The sequence below is a fragment of the Balaenoptera acutorostrata genome, chromosome 3 (assembly GCF_949987535.1).
Source record: "Balaenoptera acutorostrata chromosome 3, mBalAcu1.1, whole genome shotgun sequence".
Classification (NCBI taxonomy): domain Eukaryota; kingdom Metazoa; phylum Chordata; class Mammalia; order Artiodactyla; family Balaenopteridae; genus Balaenoptera; species Balaenoptera acutorostrata.
This window is the reverse complement of record NC_080066.1, coordinates 32,855,177-32,879,778: the sequence shown is the minus strand read 5'-3', so window position 1 is coordinate 32,879,778 and position 24,602 is coordinate 32,855,177. Positions and strand designations below refer to the sequence as shown.

The 24,602-nt window shown below is 49.8% G+C and overlaps 1 protein-coding gene across 6 annotated transcripts in view; it reads left to right on the top strand.

Annotated features, from left to right (window-relative positions):
• RASGRF1 (Ras protein specific guanine nucleotide releasing factor 1) overlaps positions 1-23,533 on the top strand; it is a 107,465-nt gene extending 83,932 nt beyond the window's left edge. For 3 of the 6 annotated variants that reach the window (XM_057544510.1, XM_057544508.1, XM_057544506.1), the window contains 5 exons: positions 2,124-2,227; positions 3,706-3,790; positions 6,908-7,105; positions 11,256-11,335; positions 12,910-14,275. In XM_057544510.1, the coding sequence (XP_057400493.1) occupies positions 2,124-2,227; positions 3,706-3,790; positions 6,908-7,105; positions 11,256-11,335; positions 12,910-13,369 (927 nt within the window). In that variant the 3' untranslated portion in view covers positions 13,370-14,275. Of the gene's footprint in view, positions 1-2,123; positions 2,228-3,705; positions 3,791-6,907; positions 7,106-11,255; positions 11,336-12,909; positions 14,276-17,514; positions 17,633-19,422; positions 19,492-22,210 lie in introns of those variants that run through there. The other 3 variants (XM_057544509.1, XM_007167514.3, XM_057544507.1) reach the window with 2 other exon arrangements.
• The last annotated feature ends 1,069 nt before the right edge of the window (positions 23,534-24,602 follow it).

The following is a 24,602-nucleotide window of genomic DNA, read 5'->3' as shown; positions in this document are numbered from 1 at the left end:
CCTCGCAGGCCGCTCCCCAGGCCCAGCCCAGCCCTTGGTCCTGACAGTTCAGCCATCCTGGGCCTTCAGGAGCGGGCTGAGCTCCGCGCCTGCCGCCCTGCTTCAGAGGCTGGGGGCTCCTCCCCATGAGGGTCGTGACCCTGCAACACGGTGTCCCAGGTGGCACCTGCTGCTCTCGTCCCCACGTCCCCGCTGCCTTCCTGAGAACTTGTCAACCCTGTGGCATCGTGTCCCTCACACCCAGGCTCCTGCACCTGGGCTTCTGCACAGAGCGTTCCTGGCCCGGGACGACTGTGTCAGGGGGGATGCATGGACCCTCACCACACACACACACACACCACACACACACCACACCACACGCACACACACACCACACACACACACCACACACACACCACACACACACACCACACACCCCACGCACACACACACCAGACACCACACACCCCCCACACACACACACACCATACACACACCACACACACACCACACACACACACCACACACACACCACACACACGCATACACACAACACACACGCACCACACACACACAAACCCCACACACACACCACACACACACATACACACACCACACACACACACCACACACACCACACACAAACACACACACCACACATACCACACACACACACACCACACACACACACCATACACACACCACACACACCACACACACCATACACACACCACACACACCACACACCATAAACAAAACCAACACACACACCACACACCACACACACACCACACACACACACCACACACACACACCACACACACACCACACACAACACGCAGAGGCTGGAGTAGGAGCCCTTTCCTCAGCTTTCCCACACTCTGTCCCTGCTCTGGTCCTGTGACTGGAGCTCCTGAAGCCAGAGATGTGTTTTCTGGTCTTTCTCTCTCTGGTGTCTTGCGAGGACCTGGCAGGGCAGTTCTGGATGACTGTTTGCCGAGAAGTGGGAGGGAGAGACTCCGTCCAGGAGGGGGGGCTTGTTTCCTTGATTCGGGGTCACCCCCACTTTCCCTGTGATCAGTGCAGCTTCCAGGGGCTCAGCCGGCTGGCCGGGCCCTCTGGGCAGCGTAGCTGGCCCCTGTCCTCCCACGCAGCCCAGCTGGCCCCAAGGGGGAGAACAGGGGCGTCCTTGGTCCTGACTCTCTTCCCAAGACTGCACAGTTGTCCCCTCCTCCTATTTTCTCTAGCTCCCTCCAGCCTCTCCCAGATCCAGCAGACTTTCCAGAGGCCTTTATGCCCTGGGCATCCTCTTGTCTAATCCCTGCCATGGGGACACTGGTCCCCTAGCCAGTGCTTGCCGAGGATTTCCCCTGATCGGGGGGCTCAGGTAGTGGTCACCTTTAAAGATGGTATCCATTGTGGCCCTGGGGGCAGGGGCATGGTACCCAGGACTAAGGCAGACAGTTGTCTTCTGGGCACAGGACGGGGACACTGTCCCAGGAGGTAATCACACCGGTGAGTTCTTCTCTGCTAATGAAATTTAAAAGGAAATTTTATGGGGAATTCCCTGGAGGTCCAGTGGTTAGGGCTACACGCTCTCACTGCCGAGGGCCCGTGTTCAATCCCGGTTGGGGAACTAAGATCCCACAAATCCTACAAGCTGCACACCACGCAGCACAGCCAAAAAAAAGAAATTTTATGGAGCCAGTTGTGGACCCAGATAGGACCTGAAGGGAGAGACAGATCACAGCCTGGAGTCAGATGGCCTGGGTTCCGGTCTCAGTCGGCCTGTTTCTGGCTGATTGCCTTGGGCTAGTCATTAATCTCTGGATGCCTCTGTTATCCATGCTCTGGGGGCAAGTGATGACCAAACGAGTGTCCCTGAAGCACAGCACAGGCCTGCGTGTGCACGCATACACACATACACACAAACACACACACACACACGGGGCACGACAGACACTGGCTCCCAGCCCCCTCCGTCCCATCCTCATCTCCCCTCGGCAGGTCTGCCCGTGGGGGGCCTCCCCAGTCACGCCCCACCCACCCACTCACCAGAATCAAGGTGGAGATGCCCTCCAAGAAGTGGCCAAAAAGCCAGAAGGTGTCCCTCATGGGCCTAACTGGGACCTTGCTCCTCTCAGGCTGAAGGCGTGAAGGCCGAGCCCTTTGAAAACCACTCAGCCCTGGAGATCGCGGAGCAGCTGACCCTGTTGGACCACCTGGTCTTCAAGAAGATCCCTTATGAGTGAGTGGGTGCAGGTGCCAGACACCCCGCCCTTCCTCCTCGGGCACCGTCTTTGGCTGAATCCTCATCCCTGAAGCATGCGCAGTAGATTTCCAGAGCTGCATGGATTGATTCTCCACAGCTTGAAACAAAAATGCATGTGCCGGCAGGGATGAGAGAGGACCCCTGTCCCCTTTCCCGTCCCCAAGTTCCGTCCTTACCTACCAGCTACATGCACGTGCCCGTGCGTGCACACACACACACACTTTTCCAGAAGCATCTCTAATTCGGTGCTCCTTTCCTGGAGGTCTAGAAAAGGAGTATGTGTTCACGTGTGTGCACACATGTACATGTGAGCAAATGTGCACACACGCATGAGTGTGTCGGTGTGTATGCATGTGCAGGAGCAGACTCTGGGGGGACTCTCTGGACTTTGAAGCAGCCCCAAGGCCTGGTTGTTACCTGCTCTGGCCTGTAGTCAATCACCCCCAGGTGTTCGTCATAACTGTACCACCCACATAATTTTGTACCACCCTTTATTCGCCTAACGATACACCAAAATGATATCTGTAAAGACACCCTTTTTAATAAGTGCACAGTATTCCCCAGCAGTGCACTAAGCAGTGGGCTTGTTTCCAGTTTTCACTTTTATATTTAAAGCTGTGGTAAACCTCCTTGTAACTAAATATGTCTCTGAATTTCTGACAATTGTCCTAGAATAGTTTCCTGAAATTGGGATCACTGCTTCTGAGGTTATGAATCACTGTAGGACTTTTGATCTCTGCTTTCCAGAAAGGCAGCCCCACCTGGCACACACAGAGGCCCCCACTGACTGGGGCACTACCTCACCTAGACAGAGAGTGTCGGCATTTTAGAAACCTGCCGCATCTCCTGCATGTAGAGACAGCAGTTATTTCTGACAGTAGTTATCGCTCCCTTCTGCCCATGGAACTCTGTCCAGGTCACTCTCACAGTCACTATCAAATAAGGAGCTTCTCCTGGAGGCCTGGATGGTCTATGGTCCCATGAGGTCACCATTACCAGAACACGCTGCTGGCTTGGCTTGCAAGCTCCTTTATACTTCCACCTGGCCCTTTTTTGTGGCCTTCTGTCCTCCCCGTTCTACAGACCAGCTTCTGCAAGGTGACTTTAAAACGGGAGTTCTCCCATTCAGAAACAAGATCCAAAACAAGATCTGATGTGCCCATCGCACCATATCTCATTTCAGCCTCACGATAACCCTGTAAGAAAAGTATTGTCACTGTTCCCATTTCACAGATGAGGAAGCTGAGGCCCCGAGATATCAAGGGCTTACCCGAAGCCACACAGCTGGTACGAGGCAGAGCTAGACCTGACCCCAGGGTCCCTTCCTCTCTAGGGCTCTGCAGAAAGTTACTCCCCAGAAATGACAACTTCAAAAAACAGAGAACTCAAAGCAAAGAAATCAGCAAGGCAAAACTAACCTCATCCACCCTGGGTTTCTCCCTTACTTCCTACAGGGAGTTCTTCGGACAAGGATGGATGAAACTGGAAAAGAATGAAAGGACCCCTTATATCATGAAAACCACTAAGCATTTCAATGATGTGAGTATGGGGGTGGGGGAGCGGGTGCAGTGCCTTTCTCTGCAGGTTTCTCTTCGGTGAGACCCTCTGAACGGGCTGTACACCTGGCTAAAACCAGACCACCTGGGTCCTCTCTAGCTCTGTGATTCATGGGCATGATAATTTCATTTAAAGCTCGCGCCCATCCTAAAAGATGGGGGCTGTTATCACACTTTAGATAGAAAGAAACCGAGACTCTGAAGGGCAGATGCCTGAGGTCTCCTGACCAGTGTCTGGTAGCTCGTGGCCTTCCTCTGCTGTACAGCCCCAGCCAGAAGGAAGAAATCTCTCCCGGCAACTTCCCCGCATTTGCCCAAGCTCCAACCCCTACAACCGCAGGGACCCGTCCACCCCCAGCCTTGTGACAGCCTTGAGGGCATTTGCACTCGGCATCTTCATTCGTCTGTTGATGAATTTAACCATCAACACAAGAGCTTTTGACGGCCGGAAGTGGAGGCACGTGAGTCCACTTGTCCTGACCGCCTGGTCAAGGCCGCATCATGTCAAGCACAGCCAGGGGCGGACCCTCATCCTGGGAAGGTCCTCGGCAGCCTGGAAGAAACAAGGAGGGCCCAGGTATTGCAGCTCAGGGGAGGAGCCCGACAGGGAACACAGCCGCAGAATGGAGAGCAGGATGTACAGCAGGAGAGAGGAAGCGATGGATGTGGGCGAGGCCCCAGGAAACACACACAAGGCCTGAGTCAGACGACGCCTGACCCAAAAGTTCAACCACAGCACCAGGCAGCAAAAAAAGCCCCTCTCCGGAGACTTCCCTGGCAGTCCAGTGGTTAGGACTCCACGCTTCCAACGCAGGGGGCGTGGGTTCCATCCCCGGTCAGGGAGCTAAGATCCCACATGCTGCACAGCGCGGCCAAAAAAAGCAAGTCCCTCCCTCTCCCTCCCTCCCCCCCTCCCCCAGTGTGTGCCCAGGACTCACATAAGTAAAAGGTGAGAATGTGAAGTGAGCATTTATTGAATGTTGACCATGTGCCAAGCACTATGCCAAGGGTTTCGTAAGCATCATCTCATTTAATCCTGTTATTCTCATTTTTGTCTAATTCTCTGTTATGGATGAAGAAACCGAGGCTCAAGGAAGTTAAATTTCACCCCCAGTCATCAGCAGGAGAGCCTGCTTTGAACCCACACAATCCACCTCCAGAGGGCTACCCTCATCGCTACCTGGCATTTGGCCATCACTGTTAAGATCCACCTTTCTTTGTTTTCAGGTACACAGCATGTGTACCTCTTTGAAGGTGATATTCATGGCCTGAAACTCTGTTTCTTAATCTCTCCCTGACACAGGGTTTGGTTTGGTTTTGTCTTTGCTGTTTCCCAGTCCTGTTGTCTTTAATTCTTTATCTTATTGATTGGTACTGGCTAGGATCTCCAGTATCAGGGCTAGAACTAGGGTAAATTGAACGAGGTGCTCAGGGGGCAAAATTTAAGGGACTGTTCACCCTAGGGTGCATGCACTTGCACGCTGGGTGCCTCTAGACCTGGCCCTTTATGACAGTGTTCAACAGAAATGGTGATAGTGAATCTTGTTCTTGGTTTTAAAGAGAATGCTTCTAATATTTCTCTGCTTAGGATAATGTTTGTTTCTTTATCAAGTTAAAGAAATTCTTTTTCTTATTCCTTGTTTGCTAATAATGGTTTTTACTATAAATGAATACTGCATTTTATCAAAATTTTTTCTGCATCTATTGAGATGGTCGTATGGTTTTTCTCCTTTAAATCTGTTGATGTGATGGATGACAGTTACAGATTTTTCTCTAATATTCAACCATCCTTGTGTTCCATGGACAAATCTAAAATATTCATGTTATATTAAACAAAAGGATGTGTAATTTTTCCTTCTTGTATTTTCTGTATCTGGTTTTGGTATCAAGATTGTACTGGCTTCATAGAATAAATTGGCAGGTATTCCTTTTTTCTCCCTTCTCTGGAAGATTTGACTACTCTATTCCTTTAAAAAAGTTATATAACATATGTAAAACTGTTTTGAATTCAGTGTTTCTTTATGGAAAAAAATACTACTTCAGTTTAATTAAGGCTTATAATATGTGTGCTATTTTGTACTACCATTCCTCCCTGATTCTCTTCAGTAGTTTTCCCTTCTTAAATAGTTTTATAATTCATTCTTCTTTATATACATCCTTTAGAAATTTTTCTAAAGAAGAATATTTCTGGGTGGTAAAGCCCTACAATTTATATTCATCGGTAACTGTCCTTTAATCACCTTTATTTTTTTAATAACAAGTTGTGTTTTTTGTACTTTTTATTTTAAAATAATTATTGATTCATAGGAGATTGCAAAGAAATGTACAGGGAGGTCCAGTATTTCCTGCTGCCCCAGTTCCTTGCGGTTGTAGCTCCCTGATGTTTTGGCCCCAGCTTCCTACCCCCTGGCTGCTCCAGGTCCAGTCCACATTTAGTTTGTTTGTGTGTATGTGATTGTTTGCTGTGCAGGGGTAGAGTAGTCCTTGGATATGTGAGACCAGGGATGCCCCAAAGTGTGTGTCCTATCCAAGCTTTAGTTGTATGGTGGGAGTTTCCCTCAGACCTTGACTCTTCTAACTCTCTGTTCCTCCGGATAAACTTCAGAATTACTTTGTCAAGTTTTCAAGGTAACTCCCATTGCATGTTTTATTGGATTGCATTAAACTTGTATATTAGTTTTGAAAAAAGACATATTTACATTTCCATTTTGGAATCTAATCTTTTTCTTCATTAATCAATTCTTTTATTACCTTTGGTAATAAAAAGTATTTTTATTTACTTTTCATGTAGCATCCTACATAGTTCTCATTACAGGTCCCAGGTAATTTACAGATTCCCACTGGTATTTTGAAGATGGTATCTTTTTCATTGTATTTTCTAATTGGTATTGCTAATATATTAAAAAAAAATTATTTTTGTGTATTGAGTCTTTAACCAGCTACCCTAATGAGCTCTGTTGGTTGTTCTGGCAGTTTTCCAATTCATTCTTCGAGAAATTTTCAAACAGACAATCATTTAATCTGCAAATAATGGTGATTTATCATCTTTACAATACTTACTCGTTTTACTTTTTTCTTATCTTATTGCATGGGCTTAAAGATCAGTAACTTGATTGCTTCAGAAATCATCCGCAATGAGGACATCAATGCGAGGGTGAGCGCCATCGAGAAGTGGGTGGCCGTGGCTGACATATGCCGATGCTTACACAACTACAATGCTGTTCTGGAGATCACCTCATCCATGAACCGGAGCGCAATCTTCCGGCTGAAAAAGACGTGGCTCAAAGTCTCTAAGCAGGTGCGGGCAGGAAGCCAGCTTGGCCTGATGGTCTGGGCTGGGGCTGGGGCGGAGAGACCAGAGGGCCACCATCCATAGGTGGATGAAGGACAGGGTGAGGGCCAGTACTCCCAGGTAAAACAGAGAACCTCTTCTCCTATTTCACCTGGGACCAGATGTCAGGCCAACGGATGTGGCACTAGGACCTTGTGGGACTTGACTTCCCACTTGAATAATCAATACACCAGAGTGGGATATAGGACAGTGATTATTGGTCCCAACACTCTTTTCCTTGAGTCGGGACAAAAGAGTGGTGACTTCTTGGGGATCTCAGTCCAGATCTGCAGGTTACCGAGATGGTGGCCAGATGATCCTGCAAGTCCTTTCATCAGATGTTGATTTCACCAGCCCTTCTGGCCCCCAGAGAGTTAACTTGTCCCTGTTACCCATTAGATAGTATGTGATCTTAAATATGGGCTTGATCTTTATTCACTCAGAACCTGATTCTGAAAAACCATAAGGTAGAATCTTCCTCAGGAATAAAGCTCCTTGCCCTGGGGTCATGAGGAGGCAGCTCTCCTGAAAGGAGGGCACAACGGGACAGTTAGGCCACCTCCTTTCTGGGTGCACTGGATGTCCCAGCCCCAGCCTGCATATTGGCAGAAAGCTGGACAGTCACCACCAAGGGACAGGGTAAACCTCCAAAGGCACCAGTAACTTGGTTATCGTGTCTCTGGCCTACAGCCAGGTGGGCTGTGTGGGGCCCAGGGTCTCCAAGGGGCCTGTCCCATCTGGACTGTTCTGGACTTACCCCCCTCATAGTTCTGTTTCTCCCCTGCTCCTCACTACTCTCCTCATGCCAATGGCAGGGCATGATTCTACTCCCCAGGCAGGCAGCAGGTCCATAAATCCCTCCTACTTAGATAAGCAGCCAATCTCAGGACAGCCCTGGGACATCTCTGCTGACCTTCCGCTGCCAGCCAATCACTGCAGCTCCAGATTACAGCAGGACTGCAAAGGACCCCTTCCATCCAGTGAGGCTGGGCCTCTTGCTTAGCACACAGAGATGCCAGGGTCAGGACGAAAACCAGAAGATGTCTCTCTTGTGAGCGGGCTTCTAGAAGGAACAGAGGCTGGAAGTGCGGGAGCTCAGGTGAGCAGACACATCTGGCCACACGTGGCACACAGTGTCATGAACTCCTGAAGGCAGGGGTTGAGCAAGGCTGCCACAGAACCTCTAAGTCATCTAGGCTGATCGGCCTGACGAGGTTCAGACACGGCTATGGGCAGAGTCCGAGGGACCCATTTCAGGTCAGCATCTTTCTTCTCCTGCCCTATTCCATCAGAATGATGTCATCTTTTCTAGAAGCCCGCAGACCAGGCTCCATCTTCCTACCCCATTTCTGGGGGTGTGGGAATTTCTTGGCTTCATTCCCCAGCATCACCCTTGTCATAGAGTTGGGAGGGAACTGCCTTGACCATCCTGAAGTCTTCCATTCTCTTAGGAGAGTGCAAATGGAGGGCAGTTAGAGGTCAAGGTGTGTGACCTGGCCTGCCTTCCAGGATGTCATTCAAGACCTAGGGCCAGCCAGCCTGGTCCAAAAATCAAAGATGCCTCTGAAAGCACATCTAGGCCTGCACCTTCTATGGCAGACTGGACCCCACTGGCTTCTCCCAGCCCTTCAGTTTGTGCTATAGTTGCCCGTGTGCATAGCACCCAGCTCCAAGAGCTTCTGGGTAGCCATGGCCGTGGCCTGGTCAACACCAACCAGGAACAGTTCGCTGTCCCTCTGCAGGTATGCCATAGGCCAAGATGGCCACGTTTCTTAGACCAACCTGAAATGTAGCCTCAGCAGCTAGTTTTTCTTTTATCATTCCCTTAAATGTGCCGGCCCAAAGCAGAAAAGCATGTGTCCAAGTCCAGTCTAGCCTACGCAAGAGTCAGGGAGTCAGAATTAGTTTGGGATGTCCGGTCCCTCCCCCTTTCTTCTTCCAACCTTTCTTCCCAACTTCTTTGAAAATAAAACTTCCCCTCAGGAAAGGATCGGATGATGCATCTCCAGAGGATGATGCAGATGACTAATGCAGTTATATGTGTTTCCTCTCCCTGGAATGGTTGGATTTCAGTAGAGACATAAGCCTCTCTTTGACTAACAATAGTTTTTGGCTTCTTTGGAAGGAGCAGCCTTGGCCATCCAGAAGTCTTGTTTGGTGAACAGGAAAGGATGGTATTTAAGAGGCCATATATAATCATCTTTCTTCCTCACACATTTCCAAGGCAGGCTCCTTGCTTGGTCTCTGGTTTCAGAGACATATTCCAAGTGCCCCCATATTTCGGCTCACTGGTGTCCATACTCCAGCAGAGATGCCCAAGGCCCCTTGGGGGGCCTGCTATCCCAGTGAGCCTCAAAGGATGGAAGCTCCTGGCATGGCCAGAAGATGCTTGAGCTGCTTCAAGTCAGAACACACTTTCTGAGCAGCAGGTGGGAAAATCCAGTGGCCTCCCAGGATACAAATCTCCTTCCTGGACCGAGAGCAACAACCCGAAGAGGAGCAGACACACACCTCAAGTAAGCACACAGGTGCGGAAGAAATCAAAGTGTGCCCAGCTCAGAGCCACAAATTGGCCCCAAGTGTATGCAAAAACCCCACCCACCAGAATTTCCTGTGTACATTTTCATGGTCTCTAAGCGTGGTGATGCTTCACCTCGAGCTATGTGGCTGTGTAGCTTCTACGTCACCCACAATTCTGGACTGTCTGAACAAGTATTGCCCTTGTCCAGGAACACCTGGACCTACCCTCCCATTTTCCAGATACGAAAGTCAAAACCTAGCAAAGTGAGTGGAGTGGTAACTTGCCCACGGGCATGCTGAGGGTGGGCGACAGAGCCCGCTGAGGGCTCTAGACACTCAGACCCCACTTCTGGCCTCAAGCTGCAGCATCTCATGTCTCTGCAGGTGGAGGGGAAAGAAGAGGACGCAAGAGCACAGCTCTGGAAAAAGATTAAGTGCAGGAGGGCAGCTGAGAGCCTGGGGTGGAGGTTGGCCTGGGCGTCTGAGAAGGGTCATCTCAGGTGAAAGCAGAATCATCTGCCCTTGGCTTGGTGGGGCTTGTTCCATCCTGGCCTGCGGCTCTTTCACCAGATCCAGAATAAATTTTTGCTTTGAGCAGGGTCAGTCCAAACCAGGCGACAAGACTTCAGATTGATACGAGGGACCGAGCAGATCGGTGTGCTCTGCCATCCTTTCTCCTTGAAGAGTACACACTGACCTCTTCTTCCATCAGAAGGAAGATTTAGCTTGTCGTTTTCTGCGGGCGGGTTTCTCAGATAAAAATTAAACCCAAAGATCAGGGGTGTACTTGGCCTCTGTGGCCAGTGTCCCCTCCAGGCTGACTAGCCCCTCTGGTAATAAGATGCACGGCTGGTCTCCGGCCCGGTTTCTCAACCACGTTCTGGATTCTGAGGATTAGAGCTGGAAAGGCGGTCACTAGTCATCTCACCGTTTTATGAATGAGGCGCTGAGGACCTCAGAGGTGAAGGGGTTCTCCAGGTCATGCAGGAGAAGAAGCACCCAGGACATGCTCTGTGGCATACACCTGGTCCCTTAAGACAAACTCCAGCCACCCAGGTTGCTCCGGCCTGATATGTGGGCAGGGCCTGGCCTGGTCATTTGGCAGATGGGACCCTTTGCTGCAGGGTTTCCTCTTCTCCATCAAAGTCTTTTCTCCTTTGATGATCAGTTCATCTGCCATCTTTTTTTCTTGATTCTTAAATTTGGGTGGTGCTCCTGATATATCAAAGTGAAGGTATGAGAAGATGGTCACATCCTTTGGGTACAGTCACGAGAAAGATCATGATGATGAAACATCGGCCCAGCTCCTTGGAGTTACCCCGGCCAAGTCCTTCCCAACCACCCAGGTCTCAGGACCCTGACACTTGGACCCTCCTGACCCTACTCCCATGTTTCTGAAAGATGTATGAACACGGGCAAGCAAAACAAAGATCCATGTCTGCCTCCTCAGGAGTTCAGGGTCAAGTTCCTAGACCCAGGAGGTCCCCAAATCCCCGTGCCCTATCTCGAGGAGGCAAAGCGAAGCCCTGGAGTGTGGGCCAGAGTCACGGGCCTTGATGTGTGCTATGTGCTAGTAAATACTTCTAATTCCTTCTAGACAAAAGCTTTGATTGATAAGCTCCAAAAGCTTGTGTCGTCAGAGGGCAGATTTAAGAATCTGAGAGAAGCTCTGAAAAAGTAAGTGTGTGTCATTTTGTCACCATTATTTTTTAAATCGTAGAACCACACTGCAGAGGCATTCACGTGCCACCCCTGGCTGGAGCAGGAGGTCTGTCTGTCTGTCTGTCCATCTGTCTACCCACAAGACCGACCCCTACACATCCCAGACCCCCAGGGCAGGTCAACTTTGTCCTCCATCATCTACCAGAGAAATTCCAAGGTGTCAGGGCATTTCCCAGGAGAGGCACAAGAATAGTCTTGAGACGTGCAGTAGCTGTGATGATGACAATAGTGGTGCCGGATTCCTTGATTCCAAAATACACATTTTATTTTACATTTTACCATTTCTGACACCAGGATACATCTCACAGTCAGTGTGTTTATTTTGTATGATTGTGTTTCCTTTTTGTACTGGATGATTAGTCATCAAGACAAGAGTGCATTTTACACACAATGGCATCTTGGAATCAAAGAAATACGGTTTTACCAGTAATTTACACCTTACAGTTTGCAAAGTTTGTGCCCTGCCTGGCCATGGTGTGTGCAGCCCCATTAACACTGCCTATGAGGTGGGCCTTCTCAACTTCAGCCCTCCTGTCCTTTAGACCAGGATTTTTTTTTTTTTTTTTTTTTTGCCACACCATGCGGCATGTGGGATCTTAGTTCCCCAACCAGGGATCAGGCCTGTGCCCCCTGCAGTGAAAGTGCAGAGTCTTAACCACTGGACCACCAGGGAGGTCCCTAGACCAGGACAGTTTTTGTCGTGGGGACTGTCCTGTGCATAGAAGGATGTTTAGCGACATCCCTGGCCTTTACCCATGAAATGCCAGTGTCCGCCCCGCCCCCCCAGTTATGACAACCGAGGAGGTCTCCAGACATGGCCAGATATCCTCAGGGAGGCAAAATCGCCCCTGTTGAGAACCACTGTTGTGAGACAGATTCTCCCATGATGTTTCTCCAGACAAGGACGCTGAGGAGTTAGTGGCTGGCCCAAGGATTTGGGGCCGTGGTGACAGAGCCAGGCCTCGGCCCAGGCTGGCCTCCCAGGCCAGTGCTTTGTGGTTTGCCCGAGGTTACCTCCCATGAGGGTCCAGGCCAGCTCTCCCAGGGCAGCGGTGACTCGGCCCGTTGGTACACGCTGTGGCCACGTATGCACGTGAAATGGGGGTTTGCTCCCTCTGGTTAGATGCGCACTTGGGGTTCCTCCACTAGTCTCTGCCCCTGTGTTCCCCTTGGGCACTTGAACGTGTGCCCCGTTGGGCTGGCCCTCACCCTCTCTCTCCCTGCCTGGCTGGCTACTCGCTGGACTTTGGAGAGACCCTGGGAGACCCCTAGGGTCCCGGCTCCTTATAGAGCCCAGGAATGCCTTTCCTCCCTTCCGCGAGGGATCACGCGATCACTGCCAGTACAAGGCCACTGAAGTCCGCGACCACCGAGCACCTCCAGCCTCGCCGGTGGCTCTGACACACCACACACCTGCCCTGCCAGCCTCGTCTGCCTTTCTCGTTTTCTTCCTGCCGTACCTGGTCTGTCCCTTGTGCCGGCTCCGTGTGCCATTGCCTTGACCATCTCCACTTTATTTGTGTCCTCAGACAGATGTTCCACCCATCTGTGCTGTCCGGCCGTCTCTCCTCCGCCTGGGCTCCGCGGAGCCCCCGTGGACGGTGCTTGTGGGGAGCTGCCCCCCCGTGCATTCACCAACCTGTCCGTCCGCCCGCAGCGTGCTGCCCCATCAGCCTCCTTCACATGGCTTCCTCGCCCACCGCCGCCGCTGCCTCCGCTGCGTCCGTGGTCCCCCATTCTGTCCGAGTCCCCATCCTGACTGTCTTCCCTCTTTCAGGTTACCCGTGGGCCTATGTAAGTGCCTCTCCCAGACGCCTCTGCTCCCTGCCCCACGGGGCAGAGGTGGCCTTCGGGCATCTGGGCGCTAAGACCTTTATGCAAACCAGGTTCCTGCCTTATGGAGATATAGGCCAAGCCAGGCAGGGGCAGGACAGATTGGGGCAAACGTTTCTGCACTCTTTCTTCGGAGGCACTAAGGTTTATACTTAGAGCGGTGTTGTGTCAGGGTTTGGGGGTCGTCTCACCAGGCAGGGGACGGGCCGGAGGGAGTGGAGTGAGGTGGTGGGCACAGCTGGTGACCCACCCAGACAAGGAGCCCATGACGGACCCCACCGCGTAGGTCCTCAGACCCATTCTGATGTCCTGGGCATCCTTTTTCGCCTATTATATCATTCAGCCTTGTGCCAGCACCCAGGCTAGCACGTGACCTTTTCCCTTTACCCCCAAATCCTCCCTCCCGTCCCCGGCCACTCTCTTAAATATCCCCTGGCCCACCTACAATGCTTCAGTCCCCTGCCCGTGCGCTCCCAGATGGACATTATCTCCTCTTCTCATTCCCCAAACCACACCCTGGTCCAACCCACGAGACTGTCCCCTCCTCTCAGCTGCCCAGAGACCAGAACCTTCCCACAGCTCCAGCCAACAACATTTGGCTGAGGGCTAACTACGTTCGGCAGTAAAATGTGGTCACCAGCTCTTTGGGGGCCAGTTCCAGTTTTGCCCGTCCATCTACTCTGATGGGCTCATCTGCACCTTTGTCTTTAGCTTGAATAGGATGCCCACGGAAGGAACGCAGGGACCGGGCTTTCACTGTTAGCTGCTGCCATGAAAGCCCTTCCCCTCTGTTCCCGTCCGTGGAGGATGGGAACAGCTCTGGAGGGGCGAGTCTGCTAGCGGACCAGCAGGTCACCCCACAACCACCTCCAAAGGGGGGGACATCCATCTATCTACGTGGATATGATGGATCCAGAGTCCTGGAGTTCCAGAGTCTCAGGGGCTCCGACAAGACCAAATATCCGTTTCCATCTTTATTTTCTGTCTGTGGCCACAGAGCAAAGCCCAGTCTCTTGCTAATGAGACAACAGAGCAGGGTGTATCCAGGAGGCAGAAAGTAAGACTGGACCCCGAGCCCCACCCACACTGCCAACACATTGCCAAAAAAAAAAAAAAAAAAATTTTTTTTTTTCCCCATAACCTGCGTACCTGATTTCCCTGCAACCCATGTCAGAACTGAGACCTGTAAGGGAGAGCAGCCCATCCCACGGCTGGGGCGGGGTGGAGGAGAGGGCTGACCCTGTCACTGCCCGTTTCCTGGGGTCTGGTGGAGTGCCCCTGGGGCAGCTGCATCTCGCTTTCAGTTGCCGGTAACAGTTAATTTCTTTCATCCCCCTTGACATCAGCAGGAATTTCTTGGTAGAGACATCAAGTGCGGGGGCCCCAAACAACCACAGACAAGATCCAGATGCCAGGTGTCACCACGTCTAGGCGCTGCCCAGAACACCAGGAGCACAGCTTTTAGGATGGGGGATGGGGCACTTTTCTTTCTGCTCCCTGAAACGTCAGACATAGGCATGGCGGGGCTCTGCCGAAAGAGGAAGCCCCCCCTCATTTCAGCCTTGTTGGCCCCGCCCTGATCCAGGGCAAGGCTGGATCCCTCCTGACAGGGGCCAGATGACCACATGGAAAGTTCAGAGCTAGCCATAGGTTGGGTGTTTTGCCTACACGAAGCCCCTACCGTGCTCCCCTGCTCGCTCAGATGCTCAGCATGGTCTGTCTCCACGCAGTGGTGCCCTTTGGGGGCCCTCCACCAGCCCCGTGTACCCCACACCTGTCCCCACCGCCCCCTACACGGGCCACTCCGACAGCCCCATATATTTACCTACGTGGCTCTGGATTTTGGTTGGTTGGGTGTGCGTGTGTGCGTGTACATGACTGAATTAAGGGTGGTGTTCCCTGGACCCCTCACCGTGAAGGTAGCAAACAGGAACAGAGTTTGGTGCTGGGGCTGGCAGTGCCACTCGCAGTGACTAAATTGCCCGTCCATCACCTTTCCACAACTGGATCAGAAACCCCAGTAAATACCTCAGGGAGATCCACCTCAGTGACCAGAGGACTCCCAGACTTCTTTCACTGGTCTGGGTGGTCAGAGGCCCTGTGAGGCATCCAGAAACACCCTGCGTCCTTCAGTCATTCACAGGCAGCGAGCAGCACCCGGCCTCCCCTTCTGCCTCCATCTGAGATAAGAGGTCCTTCGAGCTCTGCAGGCTACCTGGTTCCCATCAAGGGCAGGGGGAGTTCGGCGCCCCGCAGAACCTGCCGGTCAGCACACTGCCTTGGCCCTCCAGCTCCAGAGCGGCTGCTCAGACCTTTGAACTCTTTCTCCGTCAGATCCACCAGCCTGTGCTCCAGACTTGGAGTTAGACGGAAAGGAAATGCAAAGCCAGGCATGTAGCAATCATGGACGATACTGGCCAGAAGGACCCAGAGAGGTCTGCCAGTGACCAGTAGGATTCTTGCTTTTTTTTCTTTTTCACATCTCACAGTAAAAAAAAAAAAAAAAAAAAAAAATTACATTTGACAGTGTGACCCTATATACAAATGCATATATGCATAACAGGAACAAAAATTTCACAAAGCAATTTCAGTCCATGCAATGAACCCAGATATCCTCTATTCTCTTTTTTTTTTAATTTTTTAAAAAATCTGGTCAACACTCACCAAATTGGTCTTAACACCCATGACAGGGTCAAGACCGACAGTTCAAAAAACATTTCTCCTGCTCACTGTTTCCCAAACTCCAAGCATCCACCTCCTTCAAGACTTTGTCATACCCATGTGTCAGCTATATTTGCATTTACTTAATGGTCTCCTTTAAAGTAACTCACTATTTCCCAGAAATACATTTAAATAAGAAGGAAAACTCTATATCATGATAGCAAATGGGAAACCAGCGTATTTGCCATAAATACACAAGGTTACCATAAAAAAATAAATACAGTGAAATCAAAATAATATTATGAAATTCTGGCCAGATCCTGGTGTTTCCTGAGTGAGACCTGTTACTATTTGTTCAAAAAGAAAAAAAGAGGAAAAGGGCACTTGTTAGAAAGTGTCAAAGCTATGCTGTCACCAAATGAGCTCTCTCCTTGAGCAGTGGTGGGGGGGGGGGAGGGGGGAGTGAAAATCTAATGTTTCTTATCATATGAATCAATTTATTTAAACAATGTCTGGGCATCACCTAAAATCAACTCTCAAATCACCTAAAATTGTCTTAGCTAACATCAGTTCTCTGGTACGAGGGGAACCTGAGGACCAGAGAGGGAAAGAACTGACCTAGGGTCACACAGCAAGCAGGCAAGGAACAGAGGCCAGGTTTCTGTTCTTGCTCTACCATCCTCCCTGCCTCCCCTTCCTCTGGAGTGGCAGGACTGCCACAGGAGACAAAGGTGAGATGGGCTAGAAAGGAGGGTCCCTGTACCTGTGTGCCGAGCTGAGAGGAGGCTGCGGAGCACTGTGTGAGGAGTCCCCTGGGCGAACTATCTGGAGCTCTGCCAGAGTAGAGTGACCACTGGACCCATCACAGAATCACCCCCTTAACCTAGCACTGCACCCAGAGGCACCAGAACAAGTTGTGCAGGAACAGTAACATGAGCCCTTGCTTCAGAGCCACAGATCAGAGAGGTCCGGCCCATACTGCTGAGTGCCATCCCCATGAAAGCCATCCCCCAGGAGCCTCCGATCGTGGGAGCTGTCTCACCCAACCCCCCTGCCCAGAAGCCAAATCCAGGATGGTGATCTCAGAGGGCAAGGGTTTCCTGCGCTGGCAGCCCAGTGCTTGGGTGGGCAGAGATCCAAATGGGGAAGAAGTAAAGGCAGAGAAGTCTTGGGGAAAGAAAGAGACAAGGGGCTGGGTGGGGTGGCTGGTGGTGACTGGCAGGAATGGGCATGGTGCTGTGAAGCCCCACAGGATGTGATTCTAGGGCGGGATTGGGATGGAGAGTTTCAGTGGAGAGACAGAAAGGAAAGGCAAGCTGGGAGGGGGCTGGCGGCCAAGCCCCAGGGCTCCATCCCGGAGGGAGAGCAGAGAGGTAGAGGAAGGCCTTCTGGCTTGGGGTGGGAGGGGTGATTGATTGAGACACCCCAGGCCCCAGCAGGCACCATGTCACCCCCACCACCCCGGAGGACTGACCCTCACACCCAGCTGGCAATCCGAGCACCAAGAGCTACTATTATTCTTGGCGAATAGAAATCCCTTTCCCTCCAGCAAAGCGAGAGATGCATGTGGGGTGTTCTGTTCTTGGTAGAGGCTCGAGTTTTTAAGTGAAAAACTTCTGTTAATGCCGTTTGCTTCAAAGTTGTGACCCACCCTGTGTCCCTTACCTGGGGATGTACCTCACTGACCTGGCCTTCATCGAAGAGGGGACGCCCAACTACACGGAGGACGGCCTGGTCAACTTCTCCAAGATGAGAATGGTGCGTTCCCCACAGCAGAGCGGGGCAGGGGTGGGGGGAACATCAAAACCCAGACCCAAGCCCCGGGCTCACCCAAGCTGTGCCCGACAGTCCTGGCCGACTGGACGCGGCACACGCCCTGGGGAGCCTGAACCCGGCTTCTCCAGTAAGAATAGTCACTTCCTCAAACGAGCAGCTCGCATCTGGCAGGCCCTGAGCCAGCTCTACCTGCATCTCCTCCTTTAATGCCCGCAGTCTGAGGGGTGGGTGCTCTTATTATTCTCCACCTTACAGGTGAGCAGGCTGAGGCTTGGAGTAATCAATGACCAGCCCAAGGTCACCCCTAAGGAAAAGGCAGAGCCGGGTCTGGGGCCCAAGTCTGTCTGACTCCGAAGCCTGCCCCTTTATTCGCGCCCCATCCATTGTTGCTCAGATAAGCACTCGCGTTACATGGCCGCAGCAAAATCATTTCTGCAGCACCTCCTAAGCAAGTAGGTTTCCAGTTTCCCCAGAGGAGTCCAGGCCCTGGGAGGGGAGACGAGGATCCTTCCAGCAGGGTGCCTGCTTTCCAGCCAAACTTCTCGTCTTCTCACTCCAACCAGAGAGCCTCTATTTGTATTGGTTCTGTGTCATGGGGTTCCTCCTGAGATTTTGTTTAATAGGTAAGGTTTCTCTGTCAAAGGCAAGTTGGCAGCACTGACCTGGGAACAGGATGGGGGAACCCCTTTGTGTGGTCTTGCACATGGTGGGCACATAGAAAGTGGCAGAGGCCTTTAGCTGTTGCTGGAATTGAGGGGGGCTGTTTTAGGATGTTAGATAAGCCAGCACCACTGATCAAAGGATATGTTTTTCTCTCAATCACATAGTATAATTAACCTATAGATTCTTTCTTTTTTTTAGTAACAAAAATCACTCATTTATTTTCATCACTCAGAGAATATGATTGGTAACTTTCTTTTACTGTATTATCTCTGAGTCTTTAAAACAATTCTTTCTTCATCATCTATCATGTGATCCTACTAAATATACCTTTTACCTTTCAGAATATGCATCTTTTTTAATGAAGTATAGTTCATTTACAATATTGTGATAGTTTCAGGTATGTGACATAGTAATTCAGTATTTTTATAGATTATGTGACTGGATAAAGAAGATGTGGTGTATACAAACACACACACACACACACGCACACACAGAGAAAGAGGAATGTTATTCAGCCATAAAAAAGAAGGAAATTCTAGGAGGTACAAACTATTGGATTGGCCAGAAAGTTCGTTTGGTTACTGAATACGTTGTTCAATAAAGTTCTTGGTAAAAATGAAAAATGTGTCTTTACTTGAAACCGAACAAACTTTTTCGCCAACCCAATATTATGTATAAAATAAGCTACAAGGTTATGTTATAGGTTATAACGGGGAATATAGCCAATATTTTATAATAGCTATAAGTGGAGTTTAACCTTCAAAAATTGTGAATCACTACATTGTGCACCTGTAACTTATATAATATTGTACATCAACTATAGTTCAATAAATAAATAAATTGCATGAAATTCTGCCATCTGCAACAATGTGGATGGACCTAGAGGGTATTATGCTTAGTGAAATAAGTCAGAGAAGGACAAATACTCTATGTTATAACTTAAAGAAACTCATGCTGCCTCAGTGGGGTCTCCCAGGAGGTGAATTAAGAGACTGACTGCAGACATGGCTGTTGATGCCCCTTCTGTTCTGTGGCATGAGGGGGGGGGGGGTCGGGGGAGGGGGTACTAAGAGAAAGCTGTCTTTTAAACCTCTCCTTCCTTCCCGCAGATATCCCATATCATCCGAGAGATTCGCCAGTTTCAACAAACTGCCTACAAAATAGAGCACCAAGCAAAGGTAAGCTGGCAGCATTTTCAGTCACTTCCGCTTTTTCACAAGTGCTCTGGCTGCACTGCCTTCCTTCCTGCCTTTTCCGCTCCACACCCAACCACTTTCTGCCCCTGAGTTCCCTGGGCCCTCTCTTTTAGGAAACCCTCCCTGTCCCCTGTCCCCTGACTCGCCCTGAGTTCCCCCTCCTTTGGACTGCGCCTGTGCTAATCTTGCAGCTCCTGTCTGATTTTTACCTGCCATGGGATGGTTTATAATCATGTCTGACCTCCCCTGAGGCAGGAGAGGCAGTGTTTATCAGATCTTTTCAAAATGCTCACCAGTTTCAAAATTCACAGCTAGAAAGGGCACACAGCAAAAAGTCCCCCAGCCTCCAAGTTCCCCTCCCAAAGCCAACCGTATCACCCATTTTTTTTGTGTGTATGCAAACACACCCCAACTTTTTTTTACTATAATGTATACTGTAGCATACTATACATTGCTTCAGCATCATTCTTTTTTCCCTTAATAACACATCTTGGAGATATTTCCTCTTGAGGCAGAGGCATTCTCCTTCTTCCTTACGGCTGCGGAGAAATTCATGTATTTATTCGGTCCTCTATACTGATGGACATTTAGGTTGTTTCAGTCTTCTGCTGCTATAGGCAAGGTGGGGGAAAAAACACCTTGTACATTCGGTAATCAGAGAGTGCTGTGAGAGTGTGAATCCAGGGGCCTGTATTGGGGTTGGGGGACAGGGCCCAACTGAGAAGCACAGAGACCGCAGACGGCTGCTATGAGTAGCCTCAGACAAGCCTGAACCAGGTGGGACTGTGGGCTGCTAGAAGGCTCTGGGAGCCGTGTCCTAAGGAGAGTGGGAAGCCCTGAAAGGAGCTTACAGGACTGGATTAATACGCATTTTTTAAAAGATGGTGGGGCTGTATGGAGAGAGGTGGCATGTTAGTTTCATTTCACTACTCAAGCCCTGTGCCGTTAGCCCCATTTTACAGTTAAAATAACTGGGATTTGCTAATCCAGACTCTGGCTCTGAATCCTATGACTTTTTTACGCTGCCCAGGGATGTGTTTGCTTTCCATCCAGCTTCTTAACCTCCTAGTTTGCAGTTCACAAAAAATATCCAGCTCCAGACACACTCCTGAGCATACCAGAAAATCAAGCTCTTAGTATTTTTCCCTTCTACTTTCCTTTGTGATAGACTTGCCCTGTTTCCTGCCATGTTCTGTGAACTCACTATCTGTCTAATAGCTAAGAGCCACAAAGAGAAGAAAAATCAGTGGGTTAAACAACTGTGCCACTTTTTCCTTGTTCATTCATTCGCTCAAGTATTTACTGAGCATGTACTGTGTGCCAGGCACTGTATTAGGCCTCGGCCCCTTCTTAAACTAGCCCTCGAGCTCCATATACAATAAATGTTACTGCCCTTCAGACTCTTTTCCTTAACAGCTTTGCAGTGGCGGTATTTGCTGCCAGTCTCCTGCTAAAGCAAAATTTTTAGGGAAACAAATGCTCATGATGGAGGAAACTAACTAACCAGTCTGCTGATTCCCAGAGTGTTTGGGAGGGTTGAGATTTTGGGCTCTAGAAAGGGCTGTTCACAGGAAGCTACTAGCTATTTATAAAAGTCTGGTCTATTTCACATGGCTGTAAAATCGCCACGTCTTTATCAGTGGATATGAGTTAATCTAGATGGTGGTATCTGAGGTTGTCTTCCTAGAGGTGCTGGGTGAGAGCCATTAATCAGACACAATAATCATTTCATCTGTGACTGATGATCAGCATCCTAGGAAGCCAGTTCTGTCCCTCACAGTAGCAGAGGGTCCATTAGCAAAGATGCTCGTGACAAAGACTTGATTTTTCTCAAGCAGCTATCAGAAGATTCCCAATTACGTGCTAAGAAATAGAATGTGTTTTCTTCTTTCTGCTCTGAGTTTCTGTGGAAAAACATGAAGCTTCGTCTCCAAACAACGTGACAAGTCAATGAGCCTTGGAAAGATTCTTTTCGAAGGGTGGGTGGGGTTTGCCTATGAGATCTGGGCTCTGATCTCTCATCGTACATTTAACACACAGGAATCCAGCAAAACACCTGGGAGCAGTGTGAAGTGGGGAGGGAGGAGGAAGGAGAGTAATCGAGTCCACGTGGTGACTCTTCCTGACTTTCCACTCTGAGATTTTGCCCTGGAGTGGGCCTCGTGAGACAAAAAAATAAGGGAGGCTCTTTCCTTACGCGGCCTCAGTTTCCACTGTCTTCTCTTGGGTGAATCTCTCTCGGCGTTACATAATCCTGGTGTTTAAGTACGTTTTTCCAACATACAGAAACATTGAAAGAATCCACTACCTAGATGCTACAATTGACAGTTTAGATATATAGATAGAGATGATTTTTTAATATGAGCCCAAAATACTTCACCTAATGTTCAACCAAAGAAACGGTGGTCAAGAGTAATTTTGACTATATGTGATTTTATATTACTATGAAGACAAAAAAGGCGAAAAATAATACTAAGAAAAATAATACAAGTATTATTAAATAAAATATTAACATTATTTTTAAATAATGTTTAAAAAAAATAACACAACACTGCTTAATGCATCTTTGCCTCATGTGCAAGCCTGACGCCCCTCCCTGCCTCCACCCTAGTGCCTGATTCCCGGGAGACACCCGACGTCCACGTAGTATTATGGAGGTCCCATCGCCCTGCCATTCCTTTTTCTCTTTTCCTTTTCTCAGGTAACCCAGTATTTACTGGACCAATCTTTTGTAATGGACGAAGAAAGTCTCTACAAGTGTTCTCTCCGAATAGAACCAAAACTCCCCACCTGAAGCTCCCCACCCAGCCCGCCGCCATGGACACATGCTATACGATATTGTACATAGTCGTTTGGTTTCTCTGGATTTTCTTCTTTAGTATGTGCTTCTCCAAGAATACAAATCCGTTCTTGTTCTTAGATTCCTGTAGAACCAAAATATGAATCTCTGCACCGGTTAGGACTTGGTCCACGCACCCCGCCCCTCGTTTCCTGCAGTGCCTGTTTCTTTGAAACAACTGTACTCTTAGTCTGTTCTTCCCAGCCCCTCACTCTCCCCCAAAGGGAAAACAGAATCCGTGCATACACGAATCTTTGGCACCAGTACTGCTTCTGTCCGTCCCCAGCCCAGGCCCCTGGGTTGAGTTGGCCACCCAGCATCCTCCGGCATGTTCCATGTAGCTGTTATAACAGGGTGGGGGGTAGGGGGGAGGCGGGAGGGGGAACCATACCCTGAAGTCCAGTCATCGACAAATCTTCCCGCTGATGGTGATGCCAATTTCCAAAGCAGCTTTTTCAGCCAAAATCGCAGGTCTCAAAACTCCGTGTCTCCCAGTGACCTGGAGGGAAAGGAGTCCTGTCCGCTGAGAACCACGCCCTGCGACACCGAGGCCACCACCTCGTTCAGACACCACGTCGCTCCTGGCTCTGAGAATAAAACCAGGTAGCACGCCTAGCAGTCTCGATAACCCTGGACGAGGCCCTGGAACTTCCTGAGGAAAACAGAATCACAACACAAAGTCGTGTCGACCTCTGCCGACGGCTGCCCAGCATTCACTGCAAGTCGGGAACACACAAAAATGTCACTTTTCCTCTTTGAGCTGCCTAATGGTCACTACAAGCTTACGTTGAGATGCTCCAAGTCTGTATGCCTTGTGAAAAATAGTACCACACTGTAGAATTAGGAAATCAATAACCAAGTGTTTTTATTGCATATACTGTAGTCCTGTCTAAATGCCTTCTAGCAGGAATATAGTACTGTAGTGCTTATTCTGTGAATATTACCATCTATTTTTTACATTGTACAGTATAGAAAACACAGGTTAACTCTGAAGTGGCAGGCATGCTCCACTCTGACAAACAGACAACTTTTGCTGTAAGCAATACCTAGTGGTATGAGAATTCTCTTTCAAGTCCTACAATATTTCAACTTACAGCTTGTTTGGAAAAAAAAAAAGAAATTTCCATTTTTGTAAAAATATATGTTTCCTGATTACCTCTTGCTAATAAATCTATTCTATCTCAGGGTGAACGGTGGAATTTTGATGGGTTTCATTTATTCACGCAAGGGATGTTTAATGAGCACTTGGTCCTTATCAGGGCCTGGGCTCAGACCAGAGATCTGGAGTGATAAGGGCAGAATCCCTGCTTTTGGGGGGAGGTACTCATAGTCTGTTGATGTTCTCTATTGCAGCAGGAACAAATAGCTCCAAAACTCAATGTGATGGCTGAAAACAATCTTTCACAGTTCCGTGGGTTGACTGGGCCCAGCTGGTGGTTCTTGCTTGGAGTCCCTTGTGAGGTGCCAGTCACAGAGCAGCTGAGGCTGGAGTCATCTGAAGGCTCGACTGGACGGGGTGTCCAAGATGGTGCTCTCCCGTAGCTGGGGGCTGAGCTGGGGCTGTCAACCAGAGCGTCCACACGTGGCCTCTCCACGTGGCTTGGGCTTCTCACAGTATGGCAGCTGGGTCCGAAGAGCAGCTTTCCAAGAGACTCAGGCAGAAGCTGCAAGGCTTCTTCTGACCTAGGCTCAGAATTCCCAGAACATCACACCCACAGTGTTCTATTGGTCAAGCATGTCACCAAGGCCAGCCTGGTCACAGGGGGAAGAGAATGAAGCACCTCCTCTTTTTTTTTTTTTAAATTTTTTATAGCTACTTTATTTATTTATTTATTTATTTATTTTTGGCTGTGTTGAGTCTTTGGTTCGTGCGAGGGCTTTCTCTAGTTGCGGCAAGCGGGGGCCACTCCTCATCGCGGTGTGGGGACCGCTCTTCATCGCGGTGCGCGGGCCTTTCACTATCGCGGCCCCTCCCGTTGCGGGGCACAGGCTCCAGACGCGCAGGCTCAGCAACTGTGGCTCACGGGCCCAGCTGCTCCGCAGCATGTGGGATCTTCCCAGACCAGGGCTCGAACCCGTGTCCCCTGCATTAGCAGGCAGACTCCCAACCACTGCGCCACCAGGGAAGCCCAAAGCACCTCCTCTTGATGGGAAGAGCCACAAAGAATGTGCAGCCATCTTTAAGCTACTAGAGAGACAGACCGTTTGAGCCATGCTGTCACAGGATGGTGCAGGAAGCGCCTTGGGGACACCA